Here is a 20,645-nt window from a genome sequence, read left to right as displayed (position 1 = left end):
TACCTTTGAAAAAGGTCGAGGTTGACCGAAACGCGTCAGGATTGCCTTTGTTGTTCACCATTAAAAAAAACACAAACTGCCAGTGTTACGAGTGCAGCTTCATCTTTCCAGAGGGGGAGAAGTGTTTCAACATATATTAGATTTTAATTGCTACACAAATCATTGTAGGGTACAACCATTTGTGATGAAAATGTACGATTTAATTTAATTAAAACTGTTCTGTTTTTTTCATGCAAGAAATGTCATTTTTAGTAAGTAAGCAAAAATTAGCAGTATAACAGTTTTACTGTTTTGCTTGAACAAATGTGAAAAATTTCTCATGCATACTAAAAATGAGCTTGAAATGTGATAAGGTTCGCCTGCAGAGAATAACGGATGAAAGTATTTTTTTTTTAAATCTTATATAATTTTTAGAGTTCTGATGGAAATGAAAGAGGTTTTGCCAGTATAGATTCCATTAGAAAGAAAAAAGTAATATTCTTGCATACCCACACAAGAAATCATGCTAATAGTTGTTCACTGGCAGAACAGAGTACATGACAAAGTTATAATTGCACGTGTACATGTGTAGTCTAATTTTCTAAATTGTGCATGTTGCGTAAGTCCTCTCAGCGCTGGCTGTAGTTACCTTCCTCCTGGTTGCAAGTAGACATCTCAACAATTTGTTGTACCCACCAAACACTTTTCAGGTCTTCCAGAGGAGGCAGAATGGTCTGACAGATTTCTTTCGGAAGTGGGCAGATTACAGCATTGGATTTGGTAACCTAGAAGATGAGTTTTGGCTAGGTAAGTCACCACTTACATCTCCCTTTTTTTAAACAGTGTATAGAGTGAGCAAGACTATTCATAGAATGTACAATGCAAAGTTAAGGTATTTTTGACAATTAAATAAAACTTTTTTCTTTCTCAAGACAATTTATTTACATAGTCAGATAAAACCTCATATCACAGACAATGGTTTTATATACTATTCTTAACTCCTCACATATAAGTGAAATTAAAAATAGTAGTTATATACTTACCTTACAAAATAAGAATTTGGTCAATGTACCAGATAAAATATTATTGCCATATGATGTATTGACGTATAGAGTGACCCGTTAATGTTTGGGTATATTCAAGCAAACCTTTCCCTCATATTCTGTTGGCCACTACTGTAACTTTATACTACACAATAATCATTGTAATAAACTGAACCTTTAAGATAAGTCAATTGTTTTCCATTTTCATGTATCATATCTATTTTCAGAAGGTGAGTAGTAGAATGATGTACCTTGAAAAGCTATTACGAGTATTTCTTGAAATGTCTCTATATTTCATATAGGTAAATAAAGTTTCACAATGTATTACTAATGACATTTTCTCTATTTCATGGTCCATGAGTGACTCGTTCTATGGTGACCAGGTTGGGAACTTCAGAAACCCCACTGCTCAAATTCTATCTTCGTTTATCTGTTTCCATGTATGCAAAATAACAGGACTCCATAAAGACCTAAAGCAATTATTTTGCTGCATAAACCAGTGCTGCATCTTTAAGCTGAGTTTGAGGATATCTACTCATATTTCAAAAAAATTACTTTATTAAATGTATATTTTTTAGGCCTGGGCGGTAAATTCAGTTCCGCCTGGCGGAATATGGGTAATTTCGCGTTCCGCGGAGAAGGCGGAATTGCCCAAAAGTCTGCGTTCCGCGGCTTTGCGGAATTTTTTGCTTGTTCGCGTTCTCAAAATGCGTGTTTTGCGGAGCTTTGCGTGCTGCGACTATGCAATTTCCGCCTACCCCTAATATTTTTATTACATTTACCATGTTTGTTTTATTTCTCAAACAGTACAAGTTATTATCTCAAACTGTTTATCAATTAATGAAGCTTTCAATGTTACTCCTTCAGCTGATTTAAAAGATAGGTGCTAATTTTACATAACTGAGGAACACTCTTATTGTAGACTTCACAAGAATGAAAGTGTGAGCAGGCCCATACAAAATTTCAACCTATGATCTGCCAGTTATCAATGGTTTCTACAGCCATGGATCCGTCTTAGTAGAATTCTGATGTTCCAGAAAAAAAGTGATATGGGGCAACCCCAAACTTCTGCCAACCACACTTGGTGTGAAACACTTACTTGTCAATCAGGATTCTTCTTTTACATATAAGCAGATTTCTCTGAAGAGAAGCTGAAATGTTAGAAAGCATGGATACAGAATCAACAGACTATATGTGGTTGTGCCAGAAGAGAGGGTGACAGTTTCCTACTGACCTCTACTTCTAGGATTAGTTGGTTGGAATAGACATTATCATTCAAGTAACTTCTTTTATAAGCAAAATTCTTTCACTGGGGGAGACGACATAACTTCAAGTTCTACCTGGAGACAGCTCCACAATCTTTGAGAGAGTCATGCATCTGACTTGTGCATATTGGATTAGTTTCAAAACAATATGAAGTTCATAATTCCACAGTGCAAAAGATTATTTAGAAATGGAGAAAGGTCAGGATGGTTGGCAATCTACACAGGAGTGATCGTCTCAGCACTTTCATCCAAAGATTAGACCAAGTGATTACCCTAGAGACTGTAGAGAGCACAAAAGCTACATCCAGATATCCACAGGCCTTTGTCAACACAGTAAACATTAGAGTTAACGATTCTAGTATTGGGAATTGCTCACATGGGAGTGTAGCCAAAAGAAATCGCTATTTCGCCAGAAAGAACATTGCTGCATGGCTTAGGTTTGTAATTTAACCCCCGAATGATCCTCAAAACTCCTGGGACAATGCCCTCTGTACCTATGAGATCAAAGTAGAGCTGTATAGCTGTAATGTGCAATGACATGTATGGTGAAAAACCAACACTGCATATCACCACGAAACCCTCATGCCAACAGTCAAGCATGGTGGCAGAGAGGTGATGAACCGGGCCTTCTTGGCAGCTGCAGGACTAGGACTTGGACACCTCACAATCAAGTTTACCATGAATCCCTCTCTATACCAGCACGTTCTAGATTAAAATGCAATACCATGCCTCCAAAAGTTAGGGACCAGCCGCAAGTAAATCATGCAAACGAACAATGCTCCAAAATACGCAAATATAACTATTACTGGATCGCTGAAAAAGAACCCAATCAGGCCTTAGAGATGGCCAAGTCAAAGTCAAGTAGGCCAGAATTCAAAGTTAAGTCAAATGGGCCAGAATTCCTCCAAGTTGAAGTGAGAGACTGATTAACTCTTACAGGAAACATTTACTTAACGTTAGAGTTGCTAACAGGGGTTTCACATATTACAAAATAACAGGGTGCACATACTTGTTCACACAAGGCTTCTGGAAGTTGGCTGAATTTATGTTTACTAAATTGAGACAATATGTACTATTTAGCTATGTAATTCGTCATTTGAGTTTAGCTTTATCTATTGTTAGGACCTGAAGATCAGATCATTCCTAATATGCAAAACCATTCTAAACAGGTGTATTTTCTTCTTTACATCACTGTAAGTTTCAAGTATACTTTGTGCATCTTGCCACCTCACCTGCTTGCTTGCTTGCTTGCTTTGGTGAATCTAGTGCCCACCTTATAAGGACATTATACCCTGTTTCTCAGCAGAGAAAATACTGACCCTCAAAATGATGACTTGATTTTCATGCACCTTTCCAACATGGAATTTTTGTGGCCTGTTTCAGTAGGACATTTTAATCAGCCCTTTTTTCCTTAATGAACCCAGTTTTTATAAATTAAAACATACAGCTATGAAGATTCAGTTGACTTGTCTTAACTCTGAGAAGGCCAAACATGTATTTGTTGATTGTCAATCATATATATTATTTGTCTGAAGAGCCTTCTAAAAAATATTATTTCAGATATGAAATAGACATGAAACTTTATCATTGCATTTTTGATTCTACAGTAAATTTACAATTCTTATGGTTATCTAAAGTGCATTCAGTGTTTGAGAAAGTTTCCAACAGCTTTATAAAAAAGTTAGATTTGGGTCAAGTAGTATTCAACCACCAAAAAGACAGTCTACTGAAAACACGTGCATTACTTACGTAATGTCTATGAGCCTATGCTTGCTCATAAACATGTGCATTCTTCACTGGTGAAGCTGTTTGGGAGTGGTCAAATTAAATTTGGCAACAGGATTATATCGTTATAATACTAACTAAAATGGCTTTCTCTCAAAATAAATTGAATTGCCTCAAATCTCTTTAAACATATATATATTTTGAAATTATTGTATGTCAGAATAGCATTGTCATAAATATTGTGTCCTTAAAAATTGTTTACAAAAATCGTCCTGTAGGGTGTAGATGTTCTATTATTAACTCCAATTAGGTAATATTTTTGTAAATGATATTTAGAACTTGAAACGTATGTCAGAAGTTAGTCTTTACAATGATACTCTGAACCATATCTTTTGAGATATACCGTACATCTGACATTTATGAAATTACAATAAGTTTAGCTCCTTTTGGAACATTCCCACATGCCAATTTATATAAATAAGCTCTGCTAACCATTCCCAGTCTTTGACATTTTTTATCCCCACTCTTCTCCCACGCAGGGCTGGACAACTTGCACAAGATCACATCCCAGGGTCGGTACGAGCTCCGCATAGACATGCGTGATGGACAGGAGGCAGTGTATGCCTACTATGACAAATTTTCCATCGGAGATGCCAGTAGCATGTATAAGCTGCGCTTGGGGGACTTTAATGGCACTTCTGGTAGGTAATAGCCAGTAACAAAGAGCACAGTTAACATTATGGATTAACTTTGAGGGAAGGTGATTACATGACTCCTTGTGACTAGCTAGCAGAGCTATATAGATACAGAAAAATATTAATGTCACCATAGATTGAGAACATATGTCTGTTGAGTATACTTGTTGCCTAGGGAAACTTGATTAAGAAATAATGTGTGCAATTTTCATTGCTACTAGTCAAGCACTGAAAAGCAACAATGACTATCAGTGAGTAACCCCCCCGGAGGTGGAGAATTAGTAAGATTTGAAAGAATGGGCAGTTGCTGATGAAGTTCAAATGTGTAAATATATGGTAGATAAGGAATTGCATGACTGTCTTACACACTGGAAAGAACTCTCTAGAGATCTGATCTACCCCAGAAACCAGACTACTCTGAACTTTATATTGGTTGTGCTATGTATGTAGTCATTGGCTTAATATGTTGTTGGAAACATACAAATGACTACATACCAACTGTTTGTGGTCGACTCTGGCATGTTGTATGCCACTGATGACATACCAAACGTGTGATTGTTACAAATAGTTTGCTCATGCTTGGTGTCCTCTTCCTGTGTATTTGTTTTATCTTATTTACAAAGGATAAAAATAAGTTAAAAAGAACAAAAGCACGAGAAAAAGTAGCCATATTTAAATGACTTTAGTTAACCAAGAGCTATGAATTTTTGTTCTTCAAATGCCCTGTGAGCTAGATTGCTAAATTCTGTTGGAGCCTTTAACTTTCGCACAGACCAAGACAGAAGCTGTTAAAAGGCAACTTTAAAGGTTTTTGGCCCAGCTCTTCACTTTTTTAATAAATGGCCATCACTTTTGCAATGACAAACTCTCCTTTCTCGGCAGGGGATTCCCTCTCATACCACCAGGGGCGCCCATTCTCCACCAAGGACAGAGACAATGATGTTGCTGTTACCAACTGCGCCATGTCCTATAAAGGAGCCTGGTGGTTCAAGAACTGCCACCGCACCAACCTGAATGGAAAATATGGAGAATCTCGACATAGTCAGGTGAGATCATTGGATTATGTTGTCTATTTTTAGCAGCAAGACTGGCCTGCATGTGCTGGACATTATATTGCCTCTTTGAATGACCAGCAACCTATGTAAGAGTAACTCCATACACAAGACTTTGCACCTACTACATAATCACACTGCTGCCAGCATTTTCTATACTGTCACCAGTGTAAGCTATACTTAAGTAACTGTTCCAACTAGGCCTGGGCATGAAATTCCACTCTGCTCACGGAGTTCGCAGAGTTTTTTCCACTCCGGCTCCACGTGGCACGCGGAGTTCCGAAAAACTCTGCTTTGTATAGCGGAGTTTTTCCTTGCTCGCGCTCGCCAATGTTAAGTTGCCGAGCGAGCAAAATCTTACTCCAAACCACCTCCTGCCGAAATTCCTCAACACAGGAGGTTGCGGATGGGCACTACTGCTCGCGTTGAGAAATCTTCCGTTCACATTGAGGAAGCTGCTGCTCGAGTAGAACATCTACTCGATCGGCAGAAAGAAGCAGCGCTGTCTTGTGCTGTGCATGATGCTGTTCGCACTGATTTTCCAGTGTGGGACAAACTCCTGGTGCTAAAAATGTGCATGAGTAGCACAACCTAACACACTTTGCCATTTCTGGGTGGAGTTTTTTGGTCACAACACAGAACTCCGCCCAGGACTAATGCCAACTCATGTGGTATTTTACCCACAATCTAATTTACTGCAGTTTATACAAATTCAAGACCACTGCACATTTAAACACAACATTAACTGAAAACAGCCCCTTCCGCCATTCCCCCATATAAGACTTGGGTTTGCTTCGTGTACTTTCATAGTCATTGTGAGATTTTTGAGGCATCCATCAAAATGACTCCTGTAATTTTCTTCAAGGTTTGCGGAACAAAGAATGTGCAGGGGAGTAACCCATATCATTGCAGCCTCCATGGTGCAGGGGAGCCCCCAAACCCTCCAGGGGCCCCCACAATATTAGTGGCCCCCATTCAGCCCTCGGCCAATGAATATCTGTGAGATATGGAACACTAGGGAGCCCCTCATTACATTCTGTAGAGGGGTCCCAAAATAGTGCGTTGGGCCACTGAGAATGTGCCAATGGCATAAGACCCTGGCATCATGGCAATAGGAACGGTTCAATCAGAAATACACAGCACATACCAGGGTGTGCGACCAAAATGCAACCCTTGATGTGATGTTTCGGTCTTGATGGACTGCATAGTAAAAGCAGAGCAGGGAGTCTAGCAAGGCTGAGAAATTTCATGAAGGGGTTGTGTATGTTGCCATTCTGTTATGATTTTCTGTTCTGGTTGAAATGTTGCCATTTAGGATTAAATCAGTAATAGCTAATGTGGGTTCCTTACCCAAATGCACAACACAGAAGGCTGTTTCTGGGGCAGTCTCCAACACACTATGGGGCATATTAACAAGGGCATATTAACAACGGTTTATCTCCGTTTTTTTGGCTTTAAAAGCCAAAGAAGCAGAGATAAACATATTGCCCTATTAACAACAGGGTGCTAACATGAAAAATCGCATGTTAGCACCCTTTTTTACTACGCTTCCCTTTGCATCTCTAATGAGATGCAAAATGGGCATTCCAAAGCAAAATAATAGGAGAAATGTCTCTAAGTGACATTTCTCCTATTATCAAGCTTCACGCTAACTCTGTTAGAGACAAAAAAAGCAGCGCTAACCACGGTTAACGCTGCTTTTTTACGTCTGCTAATTTTCAGACTTAGCCATATAATCCAATGGGAGGTGGATTACATGGCTAAATCCACCATGGGCTATCAACAAGGATATCCCTATCCTTGTAGTTTTATCGCTGCATTACCAGCGATAACCTCCCAAAATGCCGCTATCGCTGGATTTTTTATCGCCTAGGCAGTTAGCGTTGTTAATAACGCGATAACCAGGCAATATTATCCAGTAATAGCGGGCGTTAAAAAAATTAACGCTAAGCGCCCTTAGCGTCAATTTTCCCTGTTCCTTGTTAATATGCGCCTTAGTGTTCATCTCAAGATATTTCATAAAATTCTGTAATCCCAGACTGGAGAGCGAGGTGCATAATGCCCATCTCAGGCTTACAAGAGATCTTTGCTAGTCAATGAGTTTGCAGAGTTTGCACCACCAGGTCTGGTGGATGACCCGCTAGCAAACCCAAGCCATGCATTGACTGGGCCCTTTGTATAAAATCAAAATCATCCATACGTGCAATTTCACTCCATTATCCATTTTGCCAATTTCCCGACAACAAGAAATAAAATGTACTCCATTCGATTATGTTTATTTGCCAATTCTTTAAAAGAGTAAGTAGCAAAACCGCAACATTAACACGCCTCGATCTTCTCAGTGGAGTATACACGTGCAGCTGTGGGACAAAAGACACTCAAGGGTAAAGCACATTCTTCCCATTTTTCAAAGAACACATCTCATGTTACTAAGAAAAAAGTGACACGTCCAAAGAGTATCCAGGATGAAAACAGAGAGAAGTGTAAATTAAATAATTGAATAGCAAGCGGCAGCGCTGATGACTGTTTCACCAGCATACTGTCTTTAAATACTGTCCCATAACAATATCACAGCCAGAATATCGACCATAATGTGAAGGTAAGTATACGTAGGTAAGTATAGATTTACTATTCTTACCTCCACATTTGTGCACCTTGATTAGATTCAGGTGCATAGCTGTGGGGGTAGTAAACCTGTGCCTACCTAAGTATACGTACTTTCACAACAGTGCTTAATTTGAGCTCGTGGTTCCAGGCGGAACCCAGCAGGACTCATGTTTGGGGACCAGCTCGTATTTTAGCTCAACATCCAGCAAGAGAGAGGACCATTAACGGGGAAATGGAGGAGGAGAAAAATGGGAAAATAAAGGAAGAAAGCATGGCTGAAAATGAACCTGCAAGAGGGCGATAAAGAGGCGGGGAGCGTCTGGTGGTGGATTAAAGAGGCACGAGGTGGAACCAAACTATGCAGCCGTGGGAGTTGGCACCCCAACCTTCGACAGCACCAGCCATGGGCTTCTGACCTGAACGTTGGAGTCTGCCACTTATTATTTTACAAATTAAGCATCCCTTCACAATATTGTTGCAGTCAGTATTCCTGGATGCAATACCTTTGTCAGCCTATATCGTGTATATTCACTGAAAGAATTGGCAAGTAAAATAAAAAATAATTAGCGTTAAAAGAAATGTTACGTATGTTACATAGCGTAGTTCCAGCAACCAGGTGTTATTGTGCTCTACGTACAATAAAACGCAGGCAGTGTAGGGAATACCAATGGATAACAAGTGCAAAGATGACTGGATACAGTCATCAGGAACTTAAAACTAAGGGGCATATTTCCTAGAAAGTGGTGAAGCGTATCGTTAAGGCAAGAAGGCTAATGACACGCTCCGTCACTTTAGAAACGCAGGACTGAATCATATTTACTAGAATATGGTCCAGCCCTGCGTTTCCCCCTGCGCTGGCGCTAAATTAAGATGCCTAGCGCTAACGCAGGCACAATAGTGCAAGGGAGCCTCTGTTGAGGGGAAGATTGTTTATGTGCAGGAAAGTGTCCCTTCCAGCACATAAACAATCTTTAAATGCCATTTTGCAACTTCTATGTGTGCTGCTTAATGCAGCACACATAGAAGTTGCAAAGGGGCATTTTTATTTAAATGATTGTTTATGTGCAGGAAGAGGGACTTTCCTCCACATAAACAATCACTGGCGTTTTGCTGTTTCTGTGTGTGCTGCCCAATGAAGCACACATGGAAACAGCAAAAACGAGGAGAAATAAAGCATTTCCCCTTGTGTTGCCTGTTTAAGACCAGGTTTTCCCTGGTCTTAATTTTGGCGCTGCCTCCTATTTACGCTGCTCTTGTCAATAGGGGACAGCGTGAAAATCAAAGGGTGTTGAAGTTGCACGCCCACCACCACACCTATTGCCCGCCCCTTTCATCCTAAGTGTAGAGTGAAAGGGAGCCTTATTTACAAGGCAACATTAAGCCACGTTAAGTGGCTTAACACTGCCTTGTAAATAAGGCGAAGCTCCTATCGCCACCACAATGTCACTAAAAGTGACGTTGTGGTGGCGATAGGGGCTTGTAAATATGCACCTTATTTCTGTCCAAGGTACAAAAGTTTAAGTTTTAATAGTTTTCTAAATTAGGCAAGTGGACTGGTAAAGAGTTCCAAAGACTTGCTGCAGCACCCGTGAAAGTCTGATTTAGAACTTTGGAGGTTTGGAATCTCAGCGATTCCACATATGAAGATGTCTTCCTTGAGAGATCTCTTTCTCCACCGAAGAAGGCAAGTGGGACAGCAAGAGCTGTTAACTTCGGTGAATGGATTTATAAGTGAAGCTTCGTTTTTAAATTTGATATTCGCTTCAACGTGTCTCCGCTGTCGGTCTCTTTGGATTCTGGTTGTGGCCCTAGAATAGAGAATATCTTTAGAAAATGCAAATTGAAGAAAATCTGCAAGCATGATGCTGACAAAGCCAAATCAAGAAATAGTAAAGGGAATGGGGTGCTTTTCTCAGACTGGTGAGTATAGGAGTCTGACCTTTTTGAGAGTTGATTTGGAAACAGATTTGGGGGCATATTATCAAGCCAGGCGATAAAATTATCGCCGCTTTAGCGGCAGAAAACTGCTGCTAAAACGGCGATAATGGGCTTGATAATATGCTCTATGGAATTCCAATTGAAGCTCAGGTTAGATGTCCTTCACGTCTAACATGGGCTTCAATTGGAATTCCATAGAGCATATTATCAAGCCCATTATCGCCGTTTTAGCGGCAGTTTCCTGCCGCTAAAGCGTCGATAATTTTATCGCCTGGCTTGATAATATGCCCCTATGTTAGTTTGCTGAAGTGTGGAATGAGTAAGAGGGGTGCCCCTGAGGTGAAGGAGGAAGGAGGTGCAGCCTTCCTCCATGATCTTGTGATAATCCACTGGTGGAAATTGTTTTTCTGTAGAAAAACAATTTCCACCAAGAAGGCTTCACCTATATAGCAAAAAATACCTCTCTGATACAGTAATGACATGAATTGTTTGTTGTAAAAACCTTCCATAGTGGGGAATCTCTGTAATGATTTTCTGTGTTCAGTATTGTTGCCATAACATAAACACAAGTGATGCATATCTACTTCAAACAAATTCATAACAGATTTCCTAATTCACCACTTCTGACATGGCTGAGGTTTTCCTGCACTCAGTGGAAAATCAGTCAGCTGCTAGCACCGCTTCATGGAGTCCGCTTCATTCTATCATACGAGATACCTCACCATACCATGCCAAACATTTATAGAGCGCTCGGCTACCACCAACGAGATGAGAAGGTTATCATCACATTTACTCGTATTTCTGCTGTTTCTTACACCAAAGAGAGAGGTTCACCAATCAGAGCCAATCACTGTGCAGCTCACACCATGTGAGTGACTTGTGCACACTCTGCTCATAATCCCACTTCTGACACGAGTCAGGGTTCCACGCCTACAGTCTGCGATCCTACTTTAAAAAGTGCATGGATTTTACTTAGTGACAGACCTCCTCTTTTTGCTGGTACCATGTATGACAGACCCACACCGCCTATCTTTCATACCGATTCAAGTATAAACAAGGCTTATTTTGCAGATATTTACAAGCACCTATCGCCACAACAACGTCACATTTAACGACGTTCCTGTGGCAATAGGGGTTTTGCCTTATTTACAAGGCGGCGTTAAGCCACTTAACGTGGCTTAACGCCGCCTAATGAATAACGCACCCTTTCACGCTATACTTAGAGTGAAAAGGGTGAGCAATGGGTGTTGTGGTGGGTGTTCTACCGCAACACCCATTGATTTTGATGATGCTCCATACTTACAAGTGTGGCGTAAATATGGGGCAGCGAGCGCCAACATTAAGATCAGGGAAAGCCTGGTCTTACCCTGGCACGCCGAGGAGAAATTAAACATTTCTCCTCGTTTTTGCTGTTTCCACGTGGGCTGCATTGTGCAGCACACATAGAAACAGCAAAAGACCATTGATTGTTTATGTGCAGGAAGGTGTTTCTTTCTGCACATAAACAATCATTAAAAAAATGACGTTTTGCAACTTTTATGTGTGCTGCATTAAGCAGCACACATAGAAGTTTCAAAACACCATTTCAAATTGTTTACGTGCAGGAAGGGACGCCTTCCTGCACATACAACCCAGGCACCCTTGCACTGTGCAAGAGGGGCTGCGTTGGCGCTAGGCAGCTAAATTAGCACCAGTGCAGGGGGTAATGTAAGGCTGCACCGTATTCTTGTAAATACGGTCCAGCCCTGCATTTCATAAGTGTTTGAGCGCAGCGTTAAGCCAAGGATGCTATTGCCGCACTCCGCCACTTCCTTGTAAATATTTCTCGTTGTCTAGATTCTCACTGTAGGCACCACATGAGAAGGTTTTAAATTGACTGCTCAAGCTTAAATATAAGACATAGCATTTGATAGTTTAATTTAAAGAGCTGTGCCCCCACCCACCTCTTGTAAATGAAAAGTTCAACAATCATTATATAGAATCTAATATTTTAGTACATCTCATGATTTGTGATTCTGAAACTGTGGTTGACTAGTGCCTCAGACCTCCATTACTCCTCTCTCATTGTCTCTTCTTTTAGGGTATAAACTGGTATCACTGGAAAGGCCACGAATTCTCCATTCCCTTTGTGGAGATGAAGACCCGTCCCTACAACCACCGCAGTCTTGTTGGAAAAACACAGAGGTCCACAGAGAAGTGAGACAGGAGACGCCATGACCCACCGAGGCCCCACCTCCTTTTACCTGTGATTAGTTTGTATTTGATCATTTGGAATTCAAGACATTCACTGTCACAACTTGCTGTCTGCACATGGGGAGAATGTTGAACCAAAAGAGGAGGTGATTAAGGCAGTGCTCTCCTTTTAACTGTTCAATTGCCAGATTTTTCTCCCGCTCCCCCAAAAGAATGTTTATGGTTGTGTCTTTCAGGTTGCACATGTTCAGTGAAAAGGCCTTCTGCATTGTTCCCTCTCCTTTATCATCACAAAGAGGAACCTCATATACATCTCCTTACATTAACTGACAAGCCCATACAGAGCCATGTTCAACAAGGTTTGAGTCTATTGGGGGGGAGGGGCACAGGATGCCCTAGGCACCTATGTAAAAGTTATGGCTGGATATGAAAGGATGATATAAAGATGAATCCGGAGAGGGCAAAAGAGGGGAACTGTGAAGGCCAAAGGCCTTCTTCACCCATTCTTAGATCTGGAAATCTGGTCTCTTTCTCAATCAACTCTACTCCCAAAAGACCGCCCGTCACCTGTTCAAGAAGAATTGCCATTCCTCCTCTTACTACCAAATCAGAGAGAACTAGTCCACTACCAACTTAAGGAGAGTTAGCACCCTCTGCTAACTGCTAACCAAATGATTTCTAGAATCTTTTTCTGCTACCACTGGAACAGTAGCATTGTTTTCTGCCCTCACTAACGCAATGAGGGCTAACATTATTCTCAGTCTATTGTCAAACAAAAAGGAGCTGAACTATTTCTCTGCTACAACTTAATAAAGTAGAACTTGTGATCTTCTCCACCATTACTAACCCAGATAGAGTAGAATCATCATTTGTCCATGAACAGTGCATAGAAACATGGTTTTGTTCTATGACAATTACTCATCAAAATTAGTGTTTCTTTAGACTAGCACTAATCTAATGAGATCTAGGACCCTCTCTACCCATTACCTGCCAATGGAGATATTAGATTTTCAAAGCCATTATCTACCGAAAGAGGCCAAGCATCCTTCTCTACCACCTCTAATCCATGTAGAGCTAATGCCCCTCTTTATACTAGTAGACCAAGGAGACTTAAGGCTCCTCTCTACCTCTGCTAACTGACATAGAGATATTCTCTCTATCTTAAGCAAGGAGAGATAGGCATCTTCTATTCAACCAGTAACCCAAAGAGAGCCTAAAGCCATTTCTACCACCAATACCCCAAGGGGACCTAGTGTTCTCGTCTACCATTACTAAGCCAAGGAGTACAGGTGTCCAGCTCTGCCTTCCATTAACCTAAGATGCACATGCCTTCCACTTATCCAAGGAGAGATAGCATCCTTCTTGATCACTATGAACTCAAAGAGAATTAGCATCCTTCTCAATCACCTGTAACTCAAGGTGAACTAGAATACCTCTCTATCACCACTCATACATAAGAATCATAGGTAATTTCTTCCACCCCGACTGAAGGAAAGCAACTGTCTAGAATCACTAATTCAGGGAGAACAAGCATTTCTTTCTACCATCAATAACCTAAGGAGAGATAGATACCCTGTCTTCCACTACTAACCCAAGGTGATGTAGAGTCCTTCTTCTTCTCCTACAGCTTGAAGGAGAGCTAATTGCTCCATATGCCACCCCTAGTTCAAGGACAGGTAGCATCCTCCTCCACCACTATGTCAGTTAGGCTTTTTCAGCAAACTCTAACCCAAGGAAACCAAGCATTCTTGTCTGCTACCAATAATTACGCAAGACGTTTTCATTCTGTCCATACTACTTACTAATGCTAGCAGTTCTAGATTCCTTCTCTGCCACCACTAAACCAGAACCTTCAAAAGAGTCATGTAGAAGAGAATGAAGCCTCTATTAACCAAGACAATAAAGAGATCAATACCCACTCTTCCAATAATTGCCAAGCAGATATCTTGTCTAACCCAACCAAATTTAGAATTGTATCTTCTGATTTCTAGAAACCACTGGATACACCAGTAGGGTGCTGAGATGCACTCTAATGTAGAGTGTCAGATCTCAAGTGGAGGACATTGCTCATTGCTCGTCCTCTTTGCCTTCGACCCTAGCTGCTGAGAGAAGCAGGTGCTGATTTGTAGTAGGCTCCTCAGCAGTTAGTTATCACTTACAAATGTTTTGTGCCAATATGTCTGGTGTGAGCTAATGTCAATGTTAATCTACATTCCACATAAAGGCATGTCTTTCCACCCACCTCACAGCATGGATGATAAAAATGTGAGTATCTGTTTGCCAAAGAAACTCAGAGTTACTTTTCTTGTGACCTGGAGTTTCACTCTCCCTCAGCCTAAAGACCAGCTCTCCACATCAATCCATCTAAGAATCATGATTGTGAGGTTCTCAGTTAAGGATAATCCTTCACCTTACTGCAATACCATAACAAGTCACCACTCTACTCATTGCCAAATAGGCCCATCTCCCTTCTCAGCAATATGATTAGTGCAGTTACATTACAATTGACTGCAAGTAATAAAATATGAGCCAATCCAATCTGGTCATGTCTCACTGTGCTGGAGACTTGCAAACCCTACATGCTGTCTGCCTTGCAGGTCACACACCTCTTCATAAGGCACCGCTGTTTCACTCCCAAGCACACTTTGTATCATGAATCTAATTTTTTTCTTCAAATAATGTTCACTGTCCATGCGTTTGACCATATTTCTGAAAAAAACAGTACTTCTTTACATTTTTCATACACTCCTCAAAACCCGATTCTATGTGAAATAAATAACACTTGATCAAGAACCTTCTTTTTGTTTGGTAATGCATACCACTTTACAGTAAATATTACTTTGGGTTTCAGCATCCTTTTAAACCATTTATCAAAGAGGAACACGAGTTGCTTCATCACTTTTTGTGCCAAATAATACTTCCTTGCAACCCCTACGGGGTGTTCCGCCCTGATTTTAACTTGTGTATTCCACTTTTATTCCTTAGAGCTCCCATGATCTATCTAGTTTTTTCTGCACCCATCATTATCTTCTCCCTCAGCACATTTTCTTTCATTCATGAGTGATCACCAAAGAGCAGAGACCTGGAACTCAGTAAGAAAGGAGGATTCTTCTTTTATTGCAACTACATTTACAGATATTCTGGCTGTATGTGCCCAGTTCATGGTTTCCAAAATATCAGTTTAGCTTAGAGCGAACATTCAACCTAGCAAAGGGTTGTTCCTGTTTCCGTTCTTTAAAAATGCTAGCTCCTTTCCTGCCTCTCAGGTCCAGACTTCCCACTGGGTACTGGGAGAAGCCAGTATTCAATTCCACCATGGGAACACATCCTAGCCTTCCAAAATACAATGATCTAACAACATAACAAAAAACACTCTAATATTGATAAAAAAGAATCAGCCCACCCAGCAGTCAGAGTAGAATCTACTTTTGTTAACCATTTGGCAATGGGAAGCTCATACATTAGCTGCTAATTTCTTATCCCCTCGTTTACCGGGAATTGAGCAAACCTTGCATGAGCACCACATCTGAAAGAGCTACATTTTTAAAATAGATTCCTTTGAGTGCATCCCTATTGCCATAGTATTGCATTGAGGGCACACATTACCTGTCCCACCTCTCTTGCTGCCTGCCCTTGACCCTCATGGAATAAGAAGTAGTTCTTCAGCAATTCTGCTTCTGTTCTTTACAAGTGGCTGTAGTCAGAAGTGCATTTGATGACTAGTAGCTATAATTAGTGATTGATGGTAAAATCACTCTCAAAGACAGCACCTTGGCATCAAACATCGAGTAAGGTCCTTAGACCGGTCTCACGCTGATGACCACAGTAACCATGCTCCCCTTCCCAGTAATGAACATGGTAATTCCACTGCGTGACAAGCAGATGGCTAGAGAGGTCCTAAACACAATTTCTGTATTAACTCATTCCTCTCTAATTATCGACCCTTCTCTCCCTCTCCTCAACTGCCTCGCTCTACCTTGTCAGTTCCTCAGAGTTTGTGTGTATTTCCTGGAATGTCTGCCTTCTTCAGCTGTCCAGTACCATTGTCTGTTCCCACCCTGTCCCGGCCCTCCATGATGGCCTCTTTGTAAATCTTTTCGAGAAGTCCTCTCTTACTGCCTTTGTACATACATTATTCTGGGATTGTGCTTGTTATTTAAGAATACGGGGGATTCAGAATCCTTCGTAAACATTTTGATGAACTAAAACCAACAAGAACCCTTGAAATGACGTAGCTTTGAGAATTTGGATCTACGATTGTTAACCATAGCTGTTAACCAGCATTTCTAATCCTGATTACTCTTAGCCTATGTATAGTTCCTTTTTTTAATGCATTTTCTATTCGTTAATAAACTTTTCCAGTGGGATGGATGGATCTGTGTTGGTGTCTTTTTTTCTCAGTGGAATCATGCTATGAAAGACTGAATGGGAGAGAGAAAGACATGAAAGGGCAGAAGGAAAGGGTGGCCTCTGATACAGGGTGCAAGCCAGTGGTTGCTGGCACAGATCGAGGTGGCAGGGCAGGGGGGAGAGGGAGTAAAGAATAAACAATAAACATACCTCCTTGCCGCGTCTCGCCACATCTCTCTACCGTCGTCTCTCCCAGCACTCGAACAGAGCACACAGGAAGCACCCTGGCTCCCCTAAGCCAATCCCAGTGCTGCAATACAGCATTGTGATTGTTCTGAGCACTGCGGTTCGGTGCTCAAATCGGGACTGGGAGCCTGGGCATGTTCTCCACCCAGGCTGTAACGCAACCTGGGTGGAGAACATTCAAAGTGCGCATGACTGTTTGGCTGGCCCAAGACGGCTGCCAAAGATTCATGCGCACTTACAGTTTGCCCACCATTCCTCCCCTTGCTCTGAGAGTGGAGCAGCCTGCCCCGCAAAGCTGCTGCAGCAGGAAAAATGTAAAAGATAATAACAACGAGTTATAATCATTTTATTTTTCCTTTTTTCACACTGCTGAAAAGAAGTGGGTCGATGCTCCTCCGCCTTAGTGGAGGAGCTGCCACTAGTGTAAGCTCCTCTCTTGCACCACCATATAAGCTGTGTCATATACTGTATACAGGATAAGATCGGAAATAAGTTGGTTCATCATCTTACTCTGATTCTTAAAGAGCTCAACTGACTCTCATTGAAAGCCCAGCTTCAGTTCAATATGTTCTCCCATGCCTGTCTCATTTAAAAAATGCCTGTCTCATTTAAAAAATGTTGTTCATTTGCCAAAAAAAAAATAATTCTGGAGGCATACAAACATTTAGGAGCGAAATTACTCTTTTATCTGAGATTTCAAACTCTAAAAAAACCACAGGATCTCCTGATCAATTCAGAAATGCCCAACAGGGATCATTTTTGTGAAATTGTTTCCATCAATATGGCTAGGGAACTTTGCCAAAATTATAATATCGTTCTTGTCAGCACACTCTGCATTGTTTTGGTTTCTTAGAAACAACCCCAGAAATAAGCTACTAAACTGAGGGATTGCTTCTGTGAAAGACATATTTTTCCTTCCCCAAACTCACAGCTCTGTGGGGAATGAATGACCAGTTAAAGGATTACAATAGAATCAAGGTGAAGATAGCCTTCGGATAGTATTGGTTCACAAAAATAAAACTAGGGAGAGGGATCCTCAGATTTGATGGAAACCCTCCTAATGTATGATAGGGGTACCACTTCGCTAAACTTAAAATGACCACATAATTATTATCCAGTGGGCATGTTCAAGCGGAAAGGGTCAAACTTTAAAACTTAGAAGGAAACAAATACTAGGTTGCGTCCGTCCTATACCTCTAACTATATTATTTCTCTAGCCTTAGAGCCCAACGTAGTGGGCTCTACCTGTCATTAAAGGCCCACTCCAGCGTTAAAGACCCAAGAGAAGGCTATTAAAACATTTCGCCCCTAGAGGGCAGAATGTTCTAATTTGTAAAAACGAAGGCCTCTCAGAGCCCGAAGGAGTTTAAATCCCCTTGGGCCCCGAGAGGCCTTTGTTCACAGCAACAGCTGTGAATTGAACAGAACATTGAAATGTTGCTCTCTAGGCTTCTACCAGCCATTAGAAGCCTGGAGAACTAATTGTGCTCAACATTCTAATGTTCTAATAATGTTTAATATTGTTTATATATTTATATAATAATGTTTATATTTGGAGTAATATGGTATATATCTTCAAGATAACGTAGATGCGAAGTTAAGAAATGTCTATCCTAAATATACCTGCCTTCCCAATATTATGGCAGTCACTATTTTGGCTATCAATACTTTTGTGCTCAGTTTTTTGACATACTGCTGCTCTGTGAATGTGGTCAATTGTTTTTTTACATATAATCTGCCATTATAGTAATTAAATTGTATACAAGTGGGGTTTTCAGAGAGTCTGCACCCTCAACGGAATTACTTCATGGCACTTTTGACAATAAAGCAAATAGAAATTGTAAAGTAAATGGATTTTTCTGGGATCACATAATTTGATCAAAGGTGGAACCTGGAATTTTTGTCCAGGTTTCATGGTTATACATTCTGCAACCCAGTCACAGATTTGATATTTCCTCTCTGAAGGTTAACACCGAAGTACATTGCTTGGTCTGTCACTGTCTTTCATGAGCTAAATGTGCTTTAGTATCCCATTCAGTATGAAAAGTAGGGCTATGTGACTTTTTAATTTTGCTTCCATAGTCCGCCAAAATCAGACAATTTCGCTCTTCTGAAGATGGGTGAACTTGTCTACATTTACCCAAAGCAGAGATTTCAAATTACTGGTCTGTATTCCCTGGAAATCCTGCTGGCAATCCGCCTCTACAGAAACAGAATACCTGCTGTCACTCACAGCTGATACCCCTTAGAGACAGCAGGGAAGCTGAAGTAATTTCCAATGTTGGTTCAACAAAGAAAAGTAGGTTTGTTAGGAGAAGACAGCTTAAACAACCACAGCTGACAATAACGTTCCTTCACTCCCGACCTACTAGTAAGGAATGTCCAAGGAATAGAATGCAAAAGACATTCTGATACTATGGACATTCCTAGGTAGGAACACCACAGAAGCAGAATGGACACCACCCAAAAAAATATGAGTTCCCTTTTTCCCCACTGCTGGATGTCTTGCCTAGGACTAGCGACATAGGGGATGGGCTCAACTTGTTGGAAAACGCACTGCGGAGTCACGCCCTTGCAGCAGGATGTTCTCATAGCAGCTTTTCCATCGTTGAAAAAAAGAAAAAGATTAACGTTATTCTTTGTTAAGCTAGTAAATATAAAATAAAATAAAAATATTTCTGAACAACCAAGATTCCCATCTTTGCACAGATCTAATATAAAAGGGTAAAAATCAAAAAAAGGAATGAGTATTTATCATATATTATGCAATCCAGCAAACTACATGGATTACACATGCATCTGAGTCATTGCCTATGTTAATACAAATTGAAGCATAAGGGAGATAGCACGCTGAATTTTTATGGTATTGTAGGAAAATGCCTCTCTTTGCATGATCACCCCCATTGTTTGTGGACTGATGCTGGCGTTTTTTGGCTTTATGTACTTGGGAGTCTGCTAACCAGGCTTCAGTGCATGTGCTCTGACCCCAAAACATGTTGAAATTGTTTATACTCCTAATGAGCATATTTAACTTTCCTATACATCCCTAGTATACGGTACAAAGTGTACCCAGGGCATGCAAGTAAATGTGACCAGCGGATGGCAACACCTATTCTACAACCACTACAATGACAATGTGATACAGGGCTCCTGGCCTACCGCTACTGCCTGGCTGTGGCAGTGTGAACACTGTACTTCAACCTGTCAAAATAAATCCTTTTGAAAGGTCAAGTACTTTCTTATAAATATTAATAGGTCAGCCCTATGTACACCTTATAATGCATGGTACTTAAAACTAGGACATATAGAAATTCAATGTTACACAGGTACTCACCATGATAAAAGCCCCCAAATGTTTTACTCACGGATTGCAAAGCAACCTGCTCTATAGGAAAGCACTGGATTGCAATATAACATTCAATAATGCTTATTTTTGGTTAGGAAACAGCTCAAAATATATTTCAAAGACTCTTTGTAATAGATATTTCAAACCCAATTTAATGGTAAAATCAAATTTGTAATAACTATTAAGGAAAGGAACTTTTAGGAAGT

The 20,645-nt window shown here is 40.7% G+C and overlaps 1 protein-coding gene across 3 annotated transcripts in view; it reads left to right on the top strand.

Moving 5' to 3' along the window:
• TNR (tenascin R) overlaps positions 1-16,858 on the top strand; it is a 1,024,744-nt gene extending 1,007,886 nt beyond the window's left edge. For all 3 annotated transcript variants that reach the window (XM_085601599.1, XM_085601598.1, XM_085601597.1), the window contains exons 21-24: positions 690-786; positions 4,552-4,713; positions 5,590-5,753; positions 12,385-16,858. In XM_085601599.1, the coding sequence (XP_085457725.1) occupies positions 690-786; positions 4,552-4,713; positions 5,590-5,753; positions 12,385-12,504 (543 nt within the window). In that variant the 3' untranslated portion in view covers positions 12,505-16,858. The remainder of the gene's footprint in view (positions 1-689; positions 787-4,551; positions 4,714-5,589; positions 5,754-12,384) is intronic.
• Positions 16,859-20,645: the final 3,787 nt, after the last annotated feature.

Source organism: Triturus cristatus, chromosome 4_2, assembly GCF_964204655.1.
Source record: "Triturus cristatus chromosome 4_2, aTriCri1.1, whole genome shotgun sequence".
Taxonomy (NCBI): domain Eukaryota; kingdom Metazoa; phylum Chordata; class Amphibia; order Caudata; family Salamandridae; genus Triturus; species Triturus cristatus.
Note: the sequence above shows the minus strand (reverse complement) of the source record. Positions and strands in the feature narration are given on the sequence as shown.